Below are 24,661 nucleotides of genomic sequence, written 5' to 3' on the forward strand. Positions count from 1 at the left end.
ACACCCACCTGGCCGCGCTTCTCTACACGTCATTTGTCACCAAGACATTTTTTACAATTTCATGCACCCAACTTTGTGGGAACAGTTGGAGGATGGCCTCTTTCTGTTCCAATCATGACTGCTTACCTTTTAAAAATCCTATCTTTTGAAAGGTAAGATTTTAATCAATATCTCAATGAACAATTTCCAAATTTTTGACAAAACTGAGTTTTTATAGAACAATTGTTTAGCTCATTACATGAAAGTAAGGTTAATATTATACTGTAACTTGGATTGTAAAATCTTCAGTTTTACTCAAATTAGGTAATGCAAAAATGAATACACCCCACAACAAAAACTACTACATCTAGTATTTTGTATGACCACCATGATTTGCAAGGAAGGCACCAAGTCTTCTAGGCATGGAATTAACAAGTTGGCGACATATTGCAGCATCCTATCTTTTTCTAGTCTTCAAGAACAACCTCTTTTAAAGCCTGGATGCTGGATGGAGAGTGATGCTCAACTTTTCTCTTCAGAATTCCCCATAGGTGTTCGATTAGGTTCAGATCAGGAGACATACAGTACTTGGCCACTGAATCACTTTCACCATGTTCTCCAGAAATGCAACAGTGGCCTTAGATGTGTATTTTGTATCATTGTTATGTTGGAAAAATGCACAACAACCAAGGGCACGGAGTGATGGTAGCATCTTCTCTTTCAATATAGAGCAGTATATCTGTGAATTCATGATACCGTCAATGAAATTCAGCTCCCCAACACCAGCAGTACTCATGCAGCCCCACAGAAGGACACTACCACCACCATGTTTAACTGTAGTTTCTAGTTATCGGCCGATATCGTTTTTTCGTTGCCGATACCTATACTGATATTTTGGCCAATGCATATTGGTATTGGCCGATATGCACCGATATTTTGAACATTTAAAGTTTTGCAAAATACAATTTTCAACACACATGTTACTGAACATGTTAATGTTTTGTTTATTAACATTTTTAACACTGCAACCAGTGCAAATTAAACTGCTAGAAAAAAGCTAGACAACAACAAACAGCTAGACAGTGGATTGGAGGAGTCAGTGGACTACTGCTGCAGTAGTGCACTCACTGCAATGCTTTTAAATGACTACTGAGGTGAAGTCAGTGCAAATTTAACTGCTAGAAAACAACAAACAGCTAGGCAGTGGATTGGAGGAGTCAGTGGACTACTGCTGCAGTAGTGCACTCTACTCACTGCAATGATTTTAAATCACTACTGCAGTCAGTGCGAATTAAACTGCTATAAAAAAAAAAAAAAAGCTAGACAACAACAAACAGCTAGACAGTGGATTGGAGGAGTCAGTGGACTACTGCTGCAGTAGTGCACTCACTGCAATGATTTTAAATCACTAACTGCAGTGAGTGCAAAACTGCTAGGAAAAAAAGCTAGGCAGTGGGTAGTCAGTGGACTACTGCTGCTGCAGTAGTACTACACTCACTCACTGCAATAACTTTAAATCACTACTGCAGTGACTGCACTGCAGTAGTGATTTAAAATTATTGCAGCAGTGAGTGGCGCACTACTGCAGCAGTAGTCCACTGACAGTGTAAAACTGCTAGCAAAAAAGCTAGACAGTGGATTGGAGTCAGTGGAATACTGCTGCAGTAGTGCGCCACTCACTGCTGTAGTGCAGTCACTGCAGTAGTGATTTAAAATTATTGCAGTGAGTGAGTGTAGTACTACTGCAGCAGCAGTAGTCCACTGACTCCCCACTGTCTAGCTTTTTTTCCTAGCAGTTTTGCACTGACTGCAGCACAGTCAGTCAGTGCAAAACTGCTAGGAAAAAAGCTAGACAAAAGCTAGACAGTGGAATGGATTGGAGACAGTGGAGTGGACACTAGTCGTACTATACTACTACACTTTCAATACTCCCAGTTAAGTAGAATAATATTCTAGTGCAGAAAGCATAACATTTCACCATGTTCACCAGTTAACGGCTTCTTTTCTTTTCATAAATTGCTGCACTTTACTAAAAACATGCTCACTTGGTACAGAGGAAGCAGGAGCAGAAAGGTATCTTCTAGCACGAGAAGCAAGTCTTTTGTAGCGTGCCTCATTGTCTTTCCAACACTGAAGAGGATCGCTTTTTCTGTCAATTACTGGTTCTTTCAAATAGAGATGAAGTTCATCATCCAGGCTCATTATTGCTGATTAGAAGAATCCTCCGCATGAGGCCCCAATAAAACACTGAACATGGCATCTATTTGACCACAATGAAGTTTCTCTTCTGTCCGTTGTCTTTTTGGACATTTTTCTCCTGCATCCTGCTTTTCCACATTAGAAGAAACCTGCTCTTCTTGACTTTTCTTTTCAGCAAGAGGAACCTCCTGCGCCTTCTGTTGAATATCTTCTGTCAGTCATTGTTTTGCCTTGGCCAATACATCATCAGAAAAGACAGGATGGTTCTTGTATCGAGGATCCAAAAGATAATGCAAGCACAACATTTTTATTCTCTTCATACTTCTCAAAACGTTTGGCGAGGCTGTCCCTCATGGCCTGCCTACATGTTTTAATTCCACGTGTCTTGGGTCCTTCATTATGTTGAAGAAGCATCTTCAGCACTCTCACACATGGGATGACAAATGACACAGGTGGTTGGTATTGTATCACCTCTAGTGTCACTTCCTCTATGGGGAGGAGGGTCTCAATGACATTGGCTATAATGTCCCACTGATCAGCAGTGGGACAAGAATGCCCTCCAATGCTATATTCACCTGAATATATGGTAAGAGCTTGCTTCTGCTCCAGCATTCTTTGCAGCATGTGAAGTGTTAACTTCCATTCTGTTTTGAACAGCCTGAATCAAGTTGTTTATAGTTAGGCCAAGGTCTTCCTGAATGCACCTCAGTCACTGCTTGGCAGGGATTGAATAGTGGAAATGGCCTGCTCACTTTTTCAGAATGCTAATTATGTCAAGCAAAGCTTTCTGTTTGACAGACCATCATTTACCACAAGTTAGAGGGTGTGTGCCATGCAACCGAGGTCTGACACTTCAGCAAGTCTCATACTTTTAACCATGTTCGCTCCGCTGTCTCGCAGCACAAGCATCACTCGGTCTCTGGTGATTCCCCATTTTTCTAGCATGCCTAGAAACATTTCTCTAATGTACTCCCCAGTGTGGGATCCTTGCATCACTTTTGCATTCAGCACCAAATGCCTTCCTGACCATCCGCTGTCAATGAAGGGGCATGTAAGACTCATTAGCGATTCTATTTGTCCTGACCAGCAGTCAGTCGTGAATGAGTGAGTTGCCAGCATTCTCTGGTTGCAGCATAGTCCTTGCTTTATCAACGACCTTTTGGTGAATTTTTTCCAGTATTTCAGTTCGATAAAACTTGTCACTCTTCAGTGTGTACCTTGGCTCAACTATGGACATCAACCGCTTAAATCCAGAGTCAGACACTATTGTAAATGGCTTGTTATAGGTGACCATCTCTGTGATTACTCTGTCCAGCATTTGGGATCTTCCATCCGATTTTAGCCACCTGTTTTTTTTTCTGAAACATATGTTATTGTTGCCTGGGATAGTGATGTTTCACTTTGTGATTAATTTTGTTTTTTCTGTGCTGCATGATAGAATTCAACATGATGATCTCTTAGATGGGCCCAAAGATTTGACGTATTTTTGGTTTTTGCAGTTATTGATCCCATGCTTACATTTTGCACGTGTTGCACAGTGCTGCTGCTTTTCCTGGAGATTGAGATTAGAAATAGTCCCAGACCACACTTCTAATTTTTCTATCTGCATCCATCTCCATTGAAATTTGAAAGACTCTAATGAATTGAATACAGGCTTAAAAAAAACTGGCTGGCTCGCACTCTGTGATGAGTGGCTGGCCTGGCACCCTTTGGTGGGTGGCTGGCTGGCACCCTGTTGTGCGTAGCTGGCTGGCACCCTGTGGTGACTGGCTGGCAGGCACCCTTTGGTGGGTGGCTGGCACCCTGTGGTGGGTGGCTGGCACTCTTTGGGTGGCTGGCTAGCACCCTGTGGTGGGTGGCTGGCTAGCACCCTGTGGTGGGTGGGTGGCTGGCTGGCACCCCGTGGTGGGTGGCTGGCTGGCTGGCACCCTGTGGTGGGTGTCTGGCTGGCACCCTTGGGTGGGTGGCTGGCTGGCAGGCACCCTGTGGTGGGTGGATGGCTGGCACCGTGGCTGGCACCCTGTGTGGTGGGAGGCTAGCTGGTACAGGCAGGGACTGTGGCTGGCTGGCTGGTACAGGCCTGTGGGTGTGTGCGGGTGGTTGGCTGGCTGGCACCAGGCAGCTGTGGGTGGGTGGGTGGCCGTGGCGGCTGTGTTAAACATACTGTGCACTGTGACTGGTCACTGCACTGTATGATTGATAAAGAATCACTCACTGTCCCGACTGTGCAGAGACTCCAGTATGTGGCCGTGGCGGCTGTAAAACACACTGTGCGCACTGTGAGACTCCTAAACGAGGCTGAGGGAGGCGGCCTAAGAAGGCTGCAGAAGCTGTCCCAGACTCCCAGTGTGCGGAGGTACGTGGCGCAACATACGCAATGACGTCACTGCAATATCGGTAACTTCTGGGGCCGATTCCGATATATCTGGGAAAGTGCGTATCGACCCTCAATATAACGGTGTTGCCGATAATCGGTCGATCCCTAGTAGGTACCATGCATTTTTCTTTGTACTCACCCTTGCGACGCCATACAGTTTTGAAACCATCAGTACAGAGTCCCAGTAGTCTTCTTTTTCAGCATGGGCCCTGGCAAATTCTAGGTGTGCTTTTTTGTCAATGGGCATTAGTAGAGGCTTCCTTCTTAGACGACACCCATGCGTGTAAATCCCCTGCAGTGTACACCGTATTGTGTCATGGGGAACAATCACTCTAGTTTGGCTTTCTACTTCTTTAGCTAACTTCAGTGAAATTGCATGGTGAAGTGTTAACTCTCCTGGACGGCCTGGACGTCTCTGAGAGATGGTTGCAGTTCCATCTTTGTTAAATGTTTGTATAACTTTTGCTACATTATTCTGACTGACAAATAAAGCTTTGCTGATCTTCTTGTAGCCTTCACCTTTCTTGTGTAAAGCAATTATCTTTCTCAGGCCTTGTAACATTTCTCTTCCATGTGGTGCCATTGCTGACAGCATGAAATAGGAAGGGGGTTTTCTTTAGGTAATGCCCTTTTATAATCAACTGTCTGCTGGACACCTGTTGAATGAATAATTCGATTCAGTTGTAGCTCAATTCTTGTTAATTAGAATTTTTATTGTCTAAAATTACATTTGCGCCTAAGACTTTTATTGGGGTGTATTCATTTTTGCAACATGGTCTTGAATAAATTTGTTAGGGCAAATTAACAAATCTTGGTTGCAATCAAGGCCCACATTTGTGGGAGTATTTTGTAGTATAGTGTTCCATAGAAAATGTTGATTCTGAAAGGAAAGTAAGGGTTTTCTGACAAATCTGTTGTGGTGTACTCATTTTTGTGAAGCACTATATATTTTGTGTGTTTGTATATGTATTTATTCTTGCCTATTACATGCACAGTCTCTGCTTGTGCTACAAAGCAGTGATACTTTAAAGCCAAAGTATCTTCTTGCTGTGAATTAACACACGTCCTAACATGCGTTGACATTATTTAGTACAAGCTCTCTGGCCAGTCAGGGCTCTCTCACTAAGAACCACTCAAGTTGGCTCCCTGCACTAGGCTTTGGAAATGAGGGTCAGGTGCAAACTAGACATTTGCATGGAAAGTCCATATTTGCATATATAATTGGGCACCTATATTTCTGCATCTACTGATCTTTTTTGACACTTTTTTTTTTTGTTTACTGAAGGTAACCTGTACTCATGCATTTTTCCACTTTGTGTATGATGAATTCTCAAAGTTTGGGTCAAGATTGTATTTTGATCTTATTCAATTCATTTTTATTTAATTAAAAAAAACAGTGGGATGTTGCTACTTTCCTTTGTAGTCTTAATACATGTTCCAGCATATTGAACATTAATCCTTCTCTTTTCCTTTGTCAGGTAATACTTGCACCAACTCCTAATAGCTCCAAGTTACCAGAGCTTCATAAGATGTCTGTTCCCAAAAACAGTCAAGATACCGATCTGAAGATAAAACTAGCTGTAAGGATGGACAAACCACCTCACATGAAGCATAGTGGGTAAGCTGGTTCATTTTTTTAATAAAAAGAAACAATCATGTTACAAATGTCAATGTGTCAAATATGCTCCATTGCTCTTATGCTCTACGTATACAAATTTAAAGTGGCTCTAAAGTCTAAACGTTTTTTTAACGTAATGCATTTTCTGTATTAAGGTAAAAAAAACTCAAAACAAAGAAGATAAATACAAATGGGTGTTTAGCAATGACCTCTTGGTATATCTAATATGACCAAATACACAGAACATTCTAAAAATTCATAGCTTTTAAGTGGGCAATATAGAACCCCCCCCCCCCCAAATACATAAAATCAACAAAATGGTGGCAGTCAGACTGTAGAGCTTCCCTATGCGATTCACGGTCAAAGCTGCTTCTTCAGGGTTTCAGTTTCTCTTCATCTGACCCAATACCTGATATTAATATTCAAATACTATAAGTACAAACAAATACATAAATGTATATCCATAAGTGTATTAAAAAAACCCATAGGAGGAGGAGGAAACAACCAGTCTAGGGACAAAAAAAAGGGGCAGGAAAAGGAAAAAAGGGGGGGGGGGGGGTTAAGGTAATGTGCCAAATACCTGATGGGCTATAGGGAGATATGTAGATTGGAACCCAAGGACAACAACCTGTGGAAATGGAGCCAACCTAGCAAAACCAACAGGGAACATATAAACTATGCTAAAAAGAACATATAACCGCAACCTAATCAACCAAAGGTGGGCATATAGAGATAACTTTATATATTGAAAATATATACAGGTATGCAGTTGCAAGATAAGTGAAATATAAAATATTCAACCTTAAATAGCTCCACCAACCTTCGCATATGAAGGATACATAGAGGGTTACTCCCAAGATTTCCATTTTTGGTAATGGGGGGGGGGGGGGGGGCTGGTATCGCCAATCAAAACTGAAAAAAAATCAAATAACCAAAGACCATCATATGTTGGGGCTTGATAATAGACCCCTAATGGCTGCTTTTCTAGGGTAAGTGACACCACTCTTGTCTAAGTTAAGTGTCTGGAAGCCAGGGTCTATAGAGAGTATCAAAAGTGACTCTCCTGCGCTCAGGTGTTATGCTTAAGGGAAGGGATTGTGTCTTCTACTTCATTACCTAGGGTCTTGCTGCCCTCTCAGGACCATGGGTATGCACAAGAACTAGAAAGATAACGAAAACAAGAGAAGGGCACACCGACCTAGTGCAATACTGTTAAAACATTTATTGAAAGATAAAAAAGGTGTCCTATATCATACTCCCAAACGCATGTAAAAACTACGCATGTCAAAGCACTGTATGGACAATTATCCTCCAAGACGTGGACAGTTCCAATGCTGCAGGGAGGCCTGTTCCTCCCTGCAGCATTGGAACAGTCCACGTCTTGGGGGATATCTGTCCATACAGTGCTTTGACATGCATATTTATTACATGTGTATGTGAGTATGATATGACACCTTTTTTATCTTTAAATAACTGTTTTAACGGTATTGCACTAGGTCGTGTGCCCTTCTCTTGTTTTCCTTATCTATAGGAAGTATGTTTATACTGGTAATATTTTCTTACTTTTTTTCTGTTTCAATAATTTTTATTTTAAGTATAAGCAAAAAAAAAAGTATACCAAAGTAGAAATGGTTATAGAAAATGGCTTAGTCCAACATAAACAGTCATGTTAATCATCAGTACATATATTAGACCTGTATCTTCACAATCAAGGGAGCAAGATGCTTTGGTACTTTATACTGAAATAAGGATCTCTTGCTACTAATATAGCAGTATAATATAAACACACTGAGTACAATATTGAGCTCAAGTCAGATTAGAATTTCTCCCTAGGATGGGCATTTATCCCAGAGCTATTTACAGTGTTTCTATTGTATACTCAAGTGTGACAGCTTTATTGGATTTGTACAACCAAAGCCTGGATTTCAGTCACCAGCATAGGTATTACAAAAGGAAACCAAAATATGAAATAATATAAATATGTGCTGCGCAAACTTGTGTAAATTATATAAATTAATTAATTTGAACAAATAATGAATTTGTAGTGAAACATTTTTTTTCACTCTGTGTAGAAAAAATATATATATGTGTATACATCAACAGTTGTGCACTGATTAAATCCAAATTAAACACAATAATTCCCTATATGCAATATAACCATACAATGAATATTCAAACACATATAAATCATGCAAAGTGACATAGTGAATTAGTGCCCAATTCCTTATGCCTGGTATCCAAATTATAAGTGTCCAAACAAAGTATGCTCCTCTGTATGAAGATTAAATCCCATTGGGAGCATACTTTGTTTTGATACCAGGCATAAGGAATTGGACACTAATTCACTACGTCACTTTGCATGGAATGTGTTTGAATATTCATTGTATGGTTATATTGCATATAGAAAATTATTAATTGTGTTTAACTTGGATTTAATCAGTGCACAACTGTTGATATATACACATACATATATTTTTTTCTACACAGAGTGAAAAAAATTTTTTGACTACAAATTAATTATTTGTTTAAATTTATAATTAATATAATCTGCACAAGTTTGTGCAGCACATATTTATATTATTTCATTCACAACACACTCACTGAAGGGAGTGATCAGTGCTAGTGGCATCCTAAAATTTACAACACCATAGATTGCTCGCAGTCCCATTTAAATTTATTTGAAACCAAAATATGCACCCCGATTTTTTTATTACATGGTACCAAGTGCCCACTATACAAGCTAACATTCTGTCATATTGATAGTGGTGGTTCAGGCATCTTAATACTTTCGAAAAGTTAAGGAAGTCTAAATGTTTCCATTTTTCTCCAGCAGTGGGAAGAGTGGGATTGAAACATTTTAGAAAGTCTATAGGAGGTCATATACTACCTAGTCATATACTACCTACAGTATGTTGTATTTTATGAAACGTATCCTAGCGGTCAACACATCGAGATCAAGTACAGTGCATTTAAATAGCCCTGCAACACTGTTTCTGTGAAAAGGATTTATTGAAATCAGCTTCCCGTTTCAACATTGGAGAAAGTTTTGCAAGTTCTACTATATATTGACACACACAAAAAATGATATGCCCTGGCAAAAGGACTTTTGATGTGAAAAAGCTCTAGACCTTTGTGATTTAAAGAACCTCACCCTTGAGGCAAGATTTTCAGATATGTTGAATATAGTACTTGCCAGTATGTATCTTTCACTCCCAGATCCAACGCGTTTTATAATCTCTGAAGGTCTGATCCTGTATACTGAGATGTGGGATTAAATATTCATATGCCTGTAGGGGTATATGTACAGTAATCAAAGGGTCTTGAAGGGATATCATTGTCAACAAAGATTTCCAAGCCTGTATAGTGGACAAAATAGCAGGGAAGTCTGGGATAGAAATAGTTGAAGTGAGAGTGGAGGTCATTAACAAGGCAAGGGGGATCGTGGTCAGGTATAACTGCCCGCTTGGTATCAACCCAAAGCTTCTCTCCTGAGGGTGAGAACCACTCCCTCAGCTGATCTAGAATGGCTCTATAATAATCTACAATATTAGGAAGTCCTGCTCCCCTTTCAGTTTGTTTGGTCAGGGTAGAAAAGGAAACATTGGATTTCTTCCTCCCACATATATAGATTTTAAATAAGTGAGCTACTGAGAATAATTTGTGTGGGATCAGAATTGGTAATGTTAAAAAATAGTATTTTCGGAAGTGCATTCATTTAAAAGTGGCTACTCCCCCAATCCAGGACAATTCAAACTTCCCAATATGTTTCAACTCTTCGAGATACTTCAAGCAGTATAGGGTAGTTCATAACATACAGTTTATGGGACGGAGACGTAAGCTGGATGCCCAAGTAAGAGATCGGGGGGGCTTGTCCCAACTAAAGGAAAAGTCTTGTTTCAGGGCTGTTAGTACCTGGGTTGAAGGCCTATAGTTGGTACAGTATTTACTTGCACTGCTTTCAAGGAGGTGATAGGATGTTTTAATGAGAGAATGATGTCTGCAAACAGACCTTTCTTGTGGTCATAACCTCCCACTGCAATACCTAAAATTAAGGGGTCAGATTTTATGGTGGCTCAATAATCAAAGAAAAAATTAGAGGGGGAAGTGGGCACTTTTGCTGGGTGCCATGAGTAACCTTACAACTTCTAGACAAATTGCTGGATGGTGCAGCGTCATTTTTTTTTCTTTCCTGCAGCTATTTGAATCAAAATACCTTGTATGCCTTGTGTCCACATCACAAAGTGAATATTGTCAGTCGATGAAGCATTCCCTAACATGGATGAAAAGTTTTGTCTTTAGCTTTTTATGTTTAATTTTAAAAAGGAAAGATACAAGCTATAGATTATAAATGGTGAAGGCGCCTGGTTTTAATGTTTTGGCCCTGGTGTAATGCAAATACCTGCTGCCTTTTTTATTTAAAAAAAAAAAACAAGTGATAAATAAGTGAAAAAATAGGCGCTGGTAATCAGTGATGGTGTTCCAGGTGTATTGAGGGTATTATATATATATATTGTCTACACCAATCAATTACATCCATATAGATAAACCTCGTTTACCAATAAATAAATAGATTTTATTAAATCACCATGGACTTTCCTTCACCTATTGCACAAAAATATAAATGAATCACAGATTTTACATATTTTATTGCTAATTAAATGCGTTTTTATGTCACACAAGGTTTTATAACACAAGTGTCACCAATTGCAATTTTATTATCACCAAAAAGTCACCAATTTTATAAAGACACAAAGATATATATTCCTTTTTTTCTAGGTTTTTTTGAGAAATGGTTCACATTATGGTATTATAGATGATTTTAAAGTCCACCATTTATTTATTGCTAAACAAGGTTTATCTATATGGATATAATTGATTGGTGTAGACAATATATATAATGACTTCAATACACCTGGAACACCATCACTGAAAGATATAAAAAGATAAAACAAATGTGCAGCGCTAATGATTAATAAGAGTCCGACAAAAAATGAAAAAAGTCCCATGTGAAAATCTCATAAAGGTAATAATGATGAAAGTGATCCAAACGTAGATACAAACTAGTTGTGCAGCAAATCCCAACACCAGTGAAGATATATGTGAATTGCGCTCACCAGATGGATGGGACCCCAATACCATACAGCAAGGGGGTCAGACAGGCTTGAGAGAATAAAGATGTATCCCAACAGAATTCACCGACCACGAAGGATGATATGTGGGTCCTTGACAGATGTAATCAATCAGAATCTCCACTCCCATACGATGGATGGTGTATCAAAAAGAAGGGGGACATACATAGCGTAATATTGCTAAAACTAATTTATTGATAAAAATAGCCGATACACTTACAGACATCCGTGATAAAATGGCATATCAAGTATAAACAGCTGGGTTGACTGAAGTCCTCTTCAGGACTTCAGTCAGCCCAGCTGTTTATACTTGATATGCCATTTTATCACGGATGTCTGTAAGTGTATCGGCTATTGATATGCCAATTTATTTTTATCAATAAATTACCTTTGAGATTTTCACATGTGACTTTTTTCATTTTTTGTCGGACTCTTATTAATCATTAGCGCTGCACATTTATTTTATCTTTTTGTATCTTTTGTCACTTTATTGTCTAGTGATTGGTGTCAGCTGATTTTACACGTTTTTTAGTTAGCGCAGTATTTTATCTTTTTTATTTACTGAAAGATACAAGCTGATTGGTTGCCGTGCACAGCTGCTCCAGTCTTGGAAAAGTTCCCTCATTGAGTACAACAGTTTTGTGAATTGCATAGTTATGCTTTTGAGAGGGTATTGTACTGCTGTTTGTTGATACCCATTTAACTATACTTATTTCCATTATCCTTGCTCATTTTTTGCATCTTATCACCCAGCAAACAATTATTGCAAATTAAATTCCCAAATAAGCTTTTTTCTGTGAGGACATACTCTTCTAATCATATTTTTATGCCTAATTATTATGCATGTGCTGGTGTTGAATGTTCACAGTTTGTATGGTAATAATTCTATTGTGCTTAACCACTTGCCGACCGCCGCACGACTATCTACGTCGGCGGTCAGCCCCTCACAGGCAAACTGACGTAGGTCTACGTCGCTTGCTTGTGAGGGTCTAGGGAGCGAGCGCGCGCCCCCGGAGGCGCGCTCCCGCTCCCGTGTGGTCACGGACCCCCCGCGTGTGACCGGCGGACCCGATGTCCGCCGGCCACTCTGCGATCGGCGGGGGAGAGGGAGAAAGTCAGGCAGCTTGTGTAAACAAGCTGCCTGTCATTCTCCTCGGTGTAAAGACACTGATCACACGGATCTACTATGTAGATCCGTTGATCAGTGTCCTTACAGCTCAAGCCACAGCCAATCACAGTAGAAAGCACGCCCCTAGGGACACACACAGCCCCTCCCTCCCAAATAAAGTTAACCCCTTGTATTTTTACAGTAACAGTGCATATGTATAGCACTGATTACTGTAGAAATGTCACTGGTAACCCCAAAAGAGTCAAAAATGTCAGTCAAGGGTCCGATCTGTCCGCCCCAATGTCAAAATTTTTTTTTTTTTTACCAAACATAGGTAGCATAAAACAAATTGGCCGAAAATGTTAAAAAATTTTGATTTTTACATTTTTTTTGGGGGGAATTTCATATAAAAAATGTGAAAAACATTGCTATTTTTGCAAAATTGACGCTCTTTTTTTGTTTATAGCGCATGATCAAAAAATCGCACAGGTGATCAAATACCACCAAAAGAAAGCTCTGTTTGTGGGAAAAAAAGGATGCCAAATTCGTTTAGGTACAGCGTCGCACGACCGCGCAATTGTCCGTTAAAGTCACGCAGTGCCGAATCGCAAAATACCCCCTGGTCGTTTAGCAGCCAAATCCTCCGGGGCTTAAGTGGTTAAAGTAGATTCTTCACTATCAGAGATGTTTACTCGCTAATTACTTTACTATTTTTTTAATAGGAAATTATTTTAAATGCTCCAAACTTACCTCTGTGGAACTGATTTGGCATTTTAAAGTGGCTCTTCTAGCACTGTAGCTAATATAGATGAACTACATTGTTTGGCTTCTTATAGCTAAGCCTGTAGTATAACCCAGTGGCTGCTAGAAGTATCACAGTACTTGTTATAACTATGTTTGTTATTTAAGATAAGGAAAGACCTGTATCGGTTTGTTTCGACCTCAGAAGACCTTGCATTTTAAAAATTCTGATTGATCCAGAGGAAATCAACTGTTGCTTGTTTTGTGTCTGAATTCCCCTATTTTAAAAATATGCCCTTATTTTATTTTTAAAGGTGAATCAGACAATTTTTTTCAATTCTGAATGTTTCGTGAAATTCTCCTCGGGTAGATGTAGTAGTAAAGGTAGTGGTTTAATTTACAGTACCTTTCACTGGCCATGAATGGTTTCAACACACCTGACTTAACATGAACCCAAGCTGGCTGTACAATAGTAGATTTTAAAATGAACGTTCATACAAACATTAGTATAGAAATTTTCTGTGCATTGGAAATCTAACAAAGAATGAACGTTCTTGAAACAAAAATTGCGACCAAAATGTGTGGCCGGCTTTAGCAAAAGCAATTAAAGTCCCCACTTTTGACCATGGCTTGTGGTCAGGCAGTTTTTGTACAGTACAGGGAGATTTTCCAGATTGTTACAGTAGCATATATCATTGCAATGTTTTATCGCCTTACCCCCCCCCCCTTCAAATTTTTGTCCAAATGTAGAACTGCATACCCCATAATTATTTACTTTTTCCATGTTCATAAATGTGAGAATTCCATATGTAGTGGGGGTTTTGACTCAATATCTCCAAGCAATGGGTACCAGATTTTAAATATACACTGGTATTTCCGATGTATAAACAAGCAAAGGCATGGATCTTTTAAGAACAACCTGGCTGATTCTTCTTGAAAAAGTAGAGCATAGTACAGAAAAAGTTTAACGTGGCTATAAACGGCTGCCCTTTTTTTTGCCTTACCTGCAGGGCAAAGGCATAATGGGCTAGTATGCATTGCATACTAGCCCATTATGTGAAACTTACCTGAAAATGAAGCGTTCCAGCGATGCAATGTTATTGCTGGAGACGGCATCCATCTATACCCGGTCTTCCTTTCTGGTTCACGGCTCCGACTCTGTGACTGGTTGGAGCCTCGATGATGTCAACATGCATGAATGCTGGAGCCGCCAGTCACAGCACACTGCTCTCAAGAAACGGCATGGGCGGCCGTTCCTTGAGTCATGCGCTAGTGACATAACTGGCTGTTAGGACAGTAAATATCTCCTAAACCGTGCATGTTTAGGAGATATTTACCTCATTATAGGCTTACCTATTGGTAAAACCTAAAGATGGAAGTTTACATTCTCTTTAACCTCCCTGGCGGTATGATTCTGTCAGGAATTCTGTTCCAAAAGCGGTACAATTCTTTTCATGGAAATTTGGCGTTATGTATTATAGGCCTACAATTCTTAGTAATTACTGACTTAAGCCTGACCAAAACAAGTCTCTAGTAGACATCCCAGATGTGATAAATTTGAAACACAAACAAGTGAATTATAATCGAATCAATAATATTATTTTATTATTTAATATATAATATATATAATAAAATTATATTATTGATTAGATTATAATTCATGCGTTATATATTATATATATATGTGTGTGTGTGTATATATATATATATATATATGTGTGTATATAGATATATATATATATATATGTGTGTGTGTATATATATATATATATATATATATAGAAATATTTATATATATATATATATATATATATATATAACGTATGAATTATAATCGAATCAATAATATAATTTTATATATATATATATGTGTGTGTGTATATAGGTATATATATATATATATATATATATATATATATATATATATATATACATATATACATATGCATATATATATATATATATATATATATGCATATATATATATATGCATATATATATATATATATGCATATATATATATATATATGCATATATATATATATGCATATATATATATATATGCATATATATATATATATGCATATATATATATATATATATATATATGCATATATATAATATAAAATGTGTTATGTGTTTTGTGCAACGTTTTTTTTTTTTTTTGACTTTCCCTCCCTAGTTCCGCTCCCATGCAGCATTGCTGCTGCAGGGAACGGAACTAGGAAGTCCTCCTACCGACAGACGAGCGGCGGAGATCTCACTGGCGGTCACAGCAATGAGAGCTCATCGCTGGATCGCCAGGATAAGGTAAGAGACGCTCCGCTGCGCTGTCTGCACGCTCTGCCCATTGACCCCGAGCGTGACTCGGGGATACCGCTAATAGCAGAAAATTCCTACCCAGAGTCACGCTCGGGGATACCGCTAAGGCGGTTAAGGGAAGCGGTAATGAGAAAATACAGCGGCTGCTATGGCCAACCACTCTATTTTTTGAGACAGCCAGGCAGATTGCAATTATAAAAAGTGTTTATTTAGTCCTTTTAATTTCTTTATGGTTTCATTTAAGCAAATATGTGTGTTATTTTGAGAATGTAATCCAATCATTCCAAAAATGCAAGTTGGATATTTAGTGCTAAAGCTGAGCTCCAGGCAAAACAAAAATCCTCCCTTGCATTGGGACTGCCTCACACTGCAAGGGTTAAATGCTCATTTAGGTATAGGGTACCTGAAAGAGCACTTTTACTTTACCTGAATCCCCCTTACACAAATGCTTCCTTCAGCCTGGCCAGGAACCCACACCCTCTTCTCTATGCTCTTTTGAGATCAGGTCTGGTAGGGCGTCCTCAAGTAAAATGCATGGTCAATAGCCCTCATTGGACATGAGAATGCCAAGGGACTGTCCACAAGTCAGAGTGTAGCTGACTGAAAAGTTCTGGATAGCTTTCAATGAGCAATTAGGGGACAGAATTTTAAGACCCTTTTTTGTATTCATTTATATACAATGTACCATTGAGGTCTTAAGATCTTTAAAGGCTGATACACACAGGCTGAATATCGGCCAGTTCAACAGAAACCATCTGACATTCGGCCAGTGTGTACAGCAGTCTGTCAGACAGAAGCTGGCTCAATGTCTGGCTTCTGAGGGCATGCTTGAAGACCAGTAGCCAATTGGCATCCGATCAGTGTTTGCAGCCAAGGACTGTGATCGCTGACCGGTGTGTTCTGGCTGGGAGGCAGGCCTCCTGTCAGAACACAATAGTTCAGCGGGGGGGGGGGGGGGGGATTGTTTTGTTGTACTAACCTGCCATGTGTACCAGGTAATAACCCTTTGTTAGCACATCTAGTTTACAATAGTGGTAAACATTGACGGAGAAGCACAGCCACAGCTCGTTTGGCTGTGTTTCTCCTGTGGATCACAGGAGTACAGTTCGTTTTGCACCCCTGTGATCCATTTTAAGCCAACAGCGGGCTGAAGCCTGCTGTCAGCTGACATAACAGAGCCAGTCCAGGATGCGGAAAGATCGATAACACGTGGTTGGGATCCTCCCAGGAACCTGGACTGGCACCTGGCTTAGCCTCTCAGCCTCTTTTGGGTCGGAGTGACACAGCAGACAGCGGCGACTGACTGTCACCAGCTCTCTGCTCACGGAGCCCAGAGAACCAAGCGATCAGCAGTGTTTGATCGCTAGGTTCTCAGTCTTCTTCAGTCTCAGAGTCGGCAGGGGACAGATGTCATATCGGACTGATGCTGCATCCACCTAGGTACTCCCCAGCCCCCTATTTAAACTGTATTAAACCCAAAATATAACATATTACAGCTTACCAATCCTTAGACATTGTGGCTGCATTCATTTTTTTTTTTTTTTTTTTTAAGGTTTTTTTCCCCCTCTTTTTTCACTTGGTGACCTGGCCAGTAACACACCTCCTGTATTAGAGTGCCCCTACTCTGGATAAAGTAACACAGGCACCTTTTGGACAGCAGCATTGTAAGTCTAGGGGGAGGGGAGTGTTGGATATATCTGATATATATATATATATATATATATATATATATATATATATATATAAAACAGATTTAGATACACTAACAAATTCAAGCCAAACTCCAGCTAATACTTTATATGCAGTTACAGCAAACCAATTTTTTTCTTTTGGAATTAGGTTTTACATTAAAAAAAAAAAATCCATTGTAAGAACCAATGTTAGTGTTAAATGGCTTGTTTCAATCCTCTAACGGCTAATTCTGCAGGACAGCTTGTTCTTTTGAAAAACAAACTTACTGGTCAGATAAAAAGCTTAAAAAAGAAAACGAATGCTGCCGTCATATCTAAGAACTGGTAAACTGCAATATAATACATTTTTTGATTTTGGGTTTAATATTACCGTATGTACTCGAGTATGTATATAAAATAGTGCAGCGCAATCCATAAAGTACAAATATGCTGAAAAAAGAGTCCCAGAACAGGTGCAGAGTGATAAATGTGTGAAAAAGTCTTTCTAGGTTAGTGATGGGAAAACATCCCAGAGCAAGCAATATCCAGTCCACAATGTGAAGAGGTGCTCATCATATCCCACCAACTGTCACTCTCATCCTCTCACCTTCTATCTGAGACCCTACAGGGTCAAAAAGCATGGATAACAAAGCCAATGAGCAGAAACCCCTCCACTCCACTTCTCCTTAGTTAACAGCGCTCAGGATCAGCTGTTATTATCCAAATCTCGGATCACAATATTAGACAGGAGTCCTCCACTCAGATGGGATGTTCTCTTCAGGGGGCGTCTCCGTAATATATGCAGAGATAATAAATGGAGAATCTAGTGCTCTCTGTATTGCTTATTTCAATTTTTATTGAATAAGGGAAAAACACTCACATTTAAAAGATATATTGCAGAGCCTGCAAGCGTGCGTACGTGTCTGTGTTCCTTCCTGTTGGAGAATCAAAAAGGCAGCGGGTCACGTGACGTTCCCCCGTACGCGTTACGTCCTTCTAGGGGCGGGACTTCATCAGCGGGGATACCCTGTCTAGTCACGGACCTTCCTATGTACTGGCCATACTCCGCCCAATTGCACATTACGGCTTCCGTCTATCATCTAGGAAACCAGACGCCTCCTTACCAGAAGGATCGTGCAGAAGGTAAGGGGGGGGGGAGAATATATGCATAAAAAACGCTGAACCCGAGCAAAATCTCGCCGGGAGGACTCTGGTCACCTAGCAACAGCCGCCAGGTAGCCCACAAGACAATATTATATAAAACTAGTGCCCGGAGCCAATATCAATATAAAAGTATATGATGTTTAAAAAATTATCGCAAATATCAATCATAAATAACAGTGTAAATATGTCATCAAATGACCCCGGCAATATTAAATTTTCCTCTAGGTGGCAGACTCAGGCAGCACAAATTTTTAAAACAGACAAATGTATATTTTTACAATAAAAGGTATTATTACGTTTTAACTCGATTTGTAAATGTAAAATACATTAAAATTTCAAAATAAATATATCATAAGAGAACCGCATAATAATACAAGGGGATAAACTTGGGGAAAAAAAATAAATGTAAAAACATTAAAATCATCTATCAGAAATAAAACAATTTAAATCAAAGTCAACATTGAGTTCTGATGGAACCAACACCTTGGTTTCGTAAATTCAAAAGGACTCTCTGCGACTTAATTGGCGGATAAAATTACCCCCTCTCAAGTGGTGGTTCACTTTTTCTATACCCCAAAATTGTAATCCACTAGGGTTTTTATGGTGGAAATTCTTAAAGTGCCTGGAGACACTGTGGGTCACCAGTAGGGATGGCCTTGTGGTTCGCCCAGCGGTCGGTTCGCGGCAAATTTTGCTTGTTCGCTACCCGCCAAATTTGCGAACACATGGCGTCGTTCGCGGCGGCCATATTAGTTTACATTGGGGAGAACTTTGACCCATGACACAGCCGTCAGGTGGAATGGGACAGCCAATTGAAACATTCCAGCACATGGACAGTCCCCCTACCCTATAAATAGACCTGACCTGGCGGCCATTTCACATTCCGCTTTTTGCCAGTGTAGGGAGAGGTCTGCTGTGCTCATCAGGGAGAGTTTGCTAGACACGTATAGTGCTGTGAAGATCCACAAAAGTCCTTTTCAGGGCTGGTATTTCGGTATAGGCCTTCTACAGTGTCTTTTCAGATTAGGGACAGGTATCCAGTGGTTGCTTTAGGGGCAGTTATAGATCAGCTGCAGTCACACAAATCGCTATATTAATGTCCACAAAAGTCCTTTTCAGGGCTGGTATATCCGTATAGGTCCAGTCTCTCTTCATTATAGGGACAGGTTATCCAGTCTGTGCTGTAGGGGCAGTTAGAGATTGTCATCTGCAGTGACACAAATCGCTCTGTTAATGTCCACAAAAGTCATTTAAAGTGCTCCAATGTCGGTAAAGGGTCTATTACAGTCTCTTTAGTATAGGGAGAGGTATCCAGTGGTTGCTGTAGGGGCAGTTAGAGATCATCAGCAGTGACACAAATCACTCTTTTAATGTCCACAAAAGTCATTTAAAGGGCTGCAAATTTTTTGGTATTGCTGTGCATTGCACTAAAAAGGAGGGGGGGGGAGGGGGTTAATCCACAGTATAATATACTTTGTAGAAAGCATATTATAGTGAATTAGTAGTATTATTGTGCACTGTGCAGCATTGTGACAGTTGTGGTGGTGAGACTGAGCGTTTCTGCAGCAACTCTACACACAGTGGCAAACTCCCTGGCAAATTATTTGTAGAACTGGTGTGATAGACCAGTGGCCCCCCAATACCACATATTGAAGTGGGGTGTTATCTGAGTTTACTTTTACAAGTGTATTTGTGTCCTGCAACAATATTGCCTCTTTTACTGAGTGAAGTCTGATACACACAGTGCCAAACTCACTGGCCAATTTTTTCAACAACTGGTGTGATAAACCAGTGGCCCCCCAATACCACATATTGAAGTGGGGTGTTATCTGAGTATACTTTTACAAGTGTATTTGTGTCCTGCAACAATATTGCCTCTTTTGCTGAGTGAAGTCTGATAAACCACCAGGGCCAAACTCACTGGCCAATTATTTGTAGAACTGGTGTGATGGACCAGTGGCCCCCCAATACCACATATTGAAGTGGGGTGTTATTTAACAGTATACTTTTCTAAGAGTGTATTTTAGTCCTGCAAAAATGTGGCCTCTCTTGCTGTGTTGACTGTGCTACACACAGTGACAACAGTTACTGGCCAATTTTTTGTAGAACTGGTGTGATAAACCTGTGGCCCCCCAATACCACATATTGAAGTGGGGTGTTATCTACCTTTTTCCAGATATACTGTGATTCTCTAGAGACTTTTGTCACAGGGTAATTAAAAAACATTACAGGCAGAGGAAGAGGCAGAGATGTACGCAGGGGTGGTAGGGGTAGGGCAGGAGCAGTATGCCGGAGCCTAACTGTGAAGTTTCAAAAGGCGCGTGCAATTACGGCAAAGGACGCACCAGACTTGGTTGAGTGGGTCACTCAGCCTTCCTCTTCTGCACCCTCCGCATCCTCTCTATCTGCACCCTCTTCACGCTCTGCTGTGTGCACCCCCAAAGACACCACCACCACATACCCTCCACTTGAGTCACTGGAATTATTTTCTGATCCATCACAAGACGTTTGTGATGCGCAGCCATTCTTGGCATCGGATCAGGAAGAGAAGCTAGCAACAGCCGCCACTCAGCAGTCTGACGACAGTACCCAGATCAGCCCAAGGATGTTGGTCCCCGCTGTTGCTGCCTACTCCGAGATCTCGAATGTTAGTGGTGGGGAAGGTGACGTGAATGATGATGAGTCTATGGAGTCACGTGGGTGGCCACAAGAGAGGGAGAGACGGCCTGGCAGATAGGGAGGAGAGGCAGGCAGAACTTGCATTGCACAAGAGGTACAAAGCAGACTGCAAATGTATCAGGAGTGAGCCATCAACCATGTACAGTCACATCTAGCGCTCCCAGCATGCCAGCACATGGCTCTGCAGTGTGGGCTTTTTTTAATGTGTCCGTTGCTGACAACATTGTTGCCATCTGCAGCCTTTGCAGTCAACTCATAAGTCAAGGTAAGCCCAACACTCACCTAGGGACAACCGCCTTAAGAAGGCACCTGAACCCCCATCACCGAGCCCAGTGGGAGCAACACCGTCGGAACCCACAAAGCCACACTCCAGGCTCTCACCGTCCAGCCCCTTCTCCTTCTCCTCTCTCCTAACATTTGCCCTCCACTCCACCTTCCATGATGCCGTCATCACATTGTTCTGGAAAAAAGCAGGCTTCTGTGGTCCAAATGTTGGAGCGGAAAAAAATGACAACGCCGGATAACCCTCTTGCCCAACGTTTGACTGCTGGCTTGTCCGGAACTGATAGCCCGCTGACTACTGCCATATCAACTGGTGGACTCGGAGGCCTTTCGGAAATTTGTGGCCATTGTAACACCTCAATGAAAGGTCCCAGGCAGGAAACATTTCTCGCAGAAGGGCATTCCAGAGCTGAATGGCCATGTTCAGCGGCAAGTGAATATATCTCTGGCACACAGTGTTGGTGCCAAGATAAATCTGACCACAGACACATGGTCTAGCAAACACGGCAGGGAAGGTATATCACTTTTACTGCCTACTGGGTGAACCTTCTGACGGCCGTTAAGCATGTGGCACCCGTGTAGATTTAGTATCGCCACAGATTGCAAGCAGGCCTGCCTCTTCTTATTCTCCTCCTTCTCCATCGTCCCTCTCCTCCTTGGCTGACTCCTCCTCTTCCGCTGCTACCGTCTCTTCTCCTGCGCCGCCCAAGATCCCCAGAACCTATTCCACATGCCAGGTGAGATGTTGCCATGCTGTGCTGCGTCTGTTGTGCCTGGAAGCCAAGAGCCGCACTGGTCCTGCACTCCTTTCAGCTTTGCGCTTACAGGCAGATCAGTGGCTGACACCGCTGAATTTGACAGTTGGTAACGTGGTGTGCGACAACGGTGCCAATCTGCTGAGTGCGCTGAAACAGGGCAAAATAACACACGTGCTATGCATGGCACACGTTCTGAACTTGGTGGTGCAGCGATTCGTTGGCAAATACCCTGGGGTCCAGGACGTCTTGCGGCAGGCCAGGAAAATTTCTGCCAATTTCCGAAGATCTTACACAGCCATGGCTCGCCTTGCTAACATTCAGCTGCGACACAACCTGCCTCTCAGGCGTCTTATTTGTGACTGCCCGACGCAATGGAACTCAACGTTGCATATACTCGATAGGCTGCTCCAGCAGAAACGTGCAGTTAACGACTACTTTGTTAGAACTCGGCAGCAGGACAGGTTCTGGGGAGCTTGGGTTTTTTTCACCTCGCCAGTGGCTGCTCATGTGGGACGCATACAGACTTCTGCGGCCATTCGATTAGATCACCAAACTGGTCAGTCACGGCCAGGGCGCCATAAGTGACATCATACCTTACTCCTTCTTTCTGGAGCGTGCATTGCGTCGTGTCATTGATCAAGCCGTTGAGGAGCAGGAAGATGCGGAAGTCACAATAGTGGATGAATTCCCAGGGGGTGCTACTCCATCTTAAACAAATCAACAGCAGGAGTCTGAAGAGGAGTCAGAGGAGGATGGTGCTGGGGGGGATGAGGAGGAGCAAGAAGAGCATGCTTTAAACCTTTCTGGGATCCCTGGTGTTATCCGTGGATGGGGGGAGGAGAACAAGGACGACATTCTCCTGGATGATGAGCTGGAAACATGCCACTACACCGCTTTCAGCTTAGTGCGAATGGGGGCCTACATGCTGCAGTGTTTTAAGGGGGACCCCCGTATAAAATGCATAAAGGCCAAGGACCAGTACTGGGTGGCAACGTACTTAGACCCCCGGTACAAACACAAAATGGCGGAAATGTTATTACAATCACAGAGGGTGGTCAGAATGCAGCACTTCCAGGCCGGGAAATTCTGCATTCCGCTTTTCCGTGCCCTGACAGAGGAATTTCCAGTCACAGAGAGACAGTTGCAGGTAGCAATCCAACAGCGCCTGCAAGAAGAGGGCGGTTGGAAGATGTCTTGGTCACTTCAGATATGAGATCCTTCTTTCAGCCGAACCATCGACAGCTGTACTCCGGATCCAGCATGAGGGAACGCCTAGACCGACAGGTGTCCGACTACATCGGGTTAACGGCCGATGTGGATGCTCTGAGGAGTGATGAACCCCTGGACTACTGGGTGGGCAGGCTTGACCTCTGGCTAGAGCTTGTACAATTTGCAATGGAAATATTGGCTTGCCCCCCTTCGTGTCCTCTCCGAAAGGACGTTCAGCGCAGCAGGGGGGATCGTGACCGATAAGCGCACTCGCCTAGCTCATGACAGTGTAGACTACCTCAAATTTATAAAAATGAATGAGGCATGGATCTCTGAGGAATTCAACACATGTGACCAGTAGACCAGGTTTAATGAAAATTCCTCATGCCAGGCCACCATCCACCCACAACACTTCCTGGTCCTTGGCTTCGCTACACACAGCGGCATAAAAGGCATTTCATGTCCATTGAATGGCAAGTTTTTGGGGCCTTTCAGGGCCGACAATTATTTTTTCTGTTAATGCTTAATGTACCTTCAGCCATCAAATACTACGTTCTTTGCTGTCAGTTCAACCCATGTGAGCTAATTTTTGGAGCCTATACAGGCCGACACTTACTTCTGTATACTGTGAATGCCTATTGTACCTCTAGCCATCAAAAACGAAGTTCTTTGCTGTCAGTTCAACCCATGTGAGCTAATTTCTTGTGTATACTGTAAATGCCTACTGTACCTTTAGCCATCATATACTGCGTTCTTTGCTGTCAGTTCAACCCATGTGAGCTAATTTTTGCAGCCTATACAGGCCGACACTTACTGTTCTGTGTACTGTGAATGCCTACTGTACCTCTAGCCATCATATACTACATTCTTTGCTGTCAGTTCAACCCATGTGAGCTCATTTTTGCAGCCTATACAGGCCGACACTTACTGTTCTGTGTACTGTCAATGCCTACTGTACCTCTAGCCATCAAAACCTAAGTTCTTTGTTGTCAGTTCAAACCATGTGAGCTAATTTTTGGAGCCTATACAGGCCGACGATTATGTATCTTGTGAACGCCTACTGTACCTCTAGCCATCAAAAACGAAGTTCTTTGCTGTCAGTTAAACCCATGTGGGCTAATTTTTGGGGCCTTTTATGGCCGACACTTCTGTATCATGTGAATGCCTAATGTACCTTCAGCCACAGAATACTACGTTCTTAGCTGTCAGGTAAACGCATGTGGGCTAATTTTTGGGGCCTGGAATGGCCGACACTTCTTTATCCTGTGAATGCCTAATTTTTCAGACTGGAAATTAAAAACAATGGGTCTGTAAAGGTTCAGCCAAATTGTGGAATGGATGCGGACCCATTTTACAGATGTGTGAATGGACCCTATATGTATTAGACAATGTTTTTACCGGCTGCTGTCAGTTCTGGCTGATTTAT

At 41.5% G+C, this 24,661-nt stretch overlaps 1 protein-coding gene across 4 annotated transcripts in view; it reads left to right on the forward strand.

Annotated features, from left to right (window-relative positions):
* CADPS2 (calcium dependent secretion activator 2) overlaps positions 1–24,661 on the forward strand; it is a 1,183,693-nt gene that overhangs the window by 300,691 nt on the left and 858,341 nt on the right. For all 4 annotated transcript variants that reach the window (XM_082254958.1, XM_082254959.1, XM_082254960.1 and 1 more), the window contains exon 8: positions 6,034–6,173. In XM_082254958.1, the coding sequence (XP_082111084.1) occupies positions 6,034–6,173 (140 nt within the window). The remainder of the gene's footprint in view (positions 1–6,033; positions 6,174–24,661) is intronic.

The sequence above is a fragment of the Pelophylax lessonae genome (assembly GCF_965119305.1).
Source record: "Pelophylax lessonae genome assembly, chromosome: 4".
In the NCBI taxonomy this organism is placed as follows: Eukaryota; Metazoa; Chordata; class Amphibia; order Anura; family Ranidae; genus Pelophylax; species Pelophylax lessonae.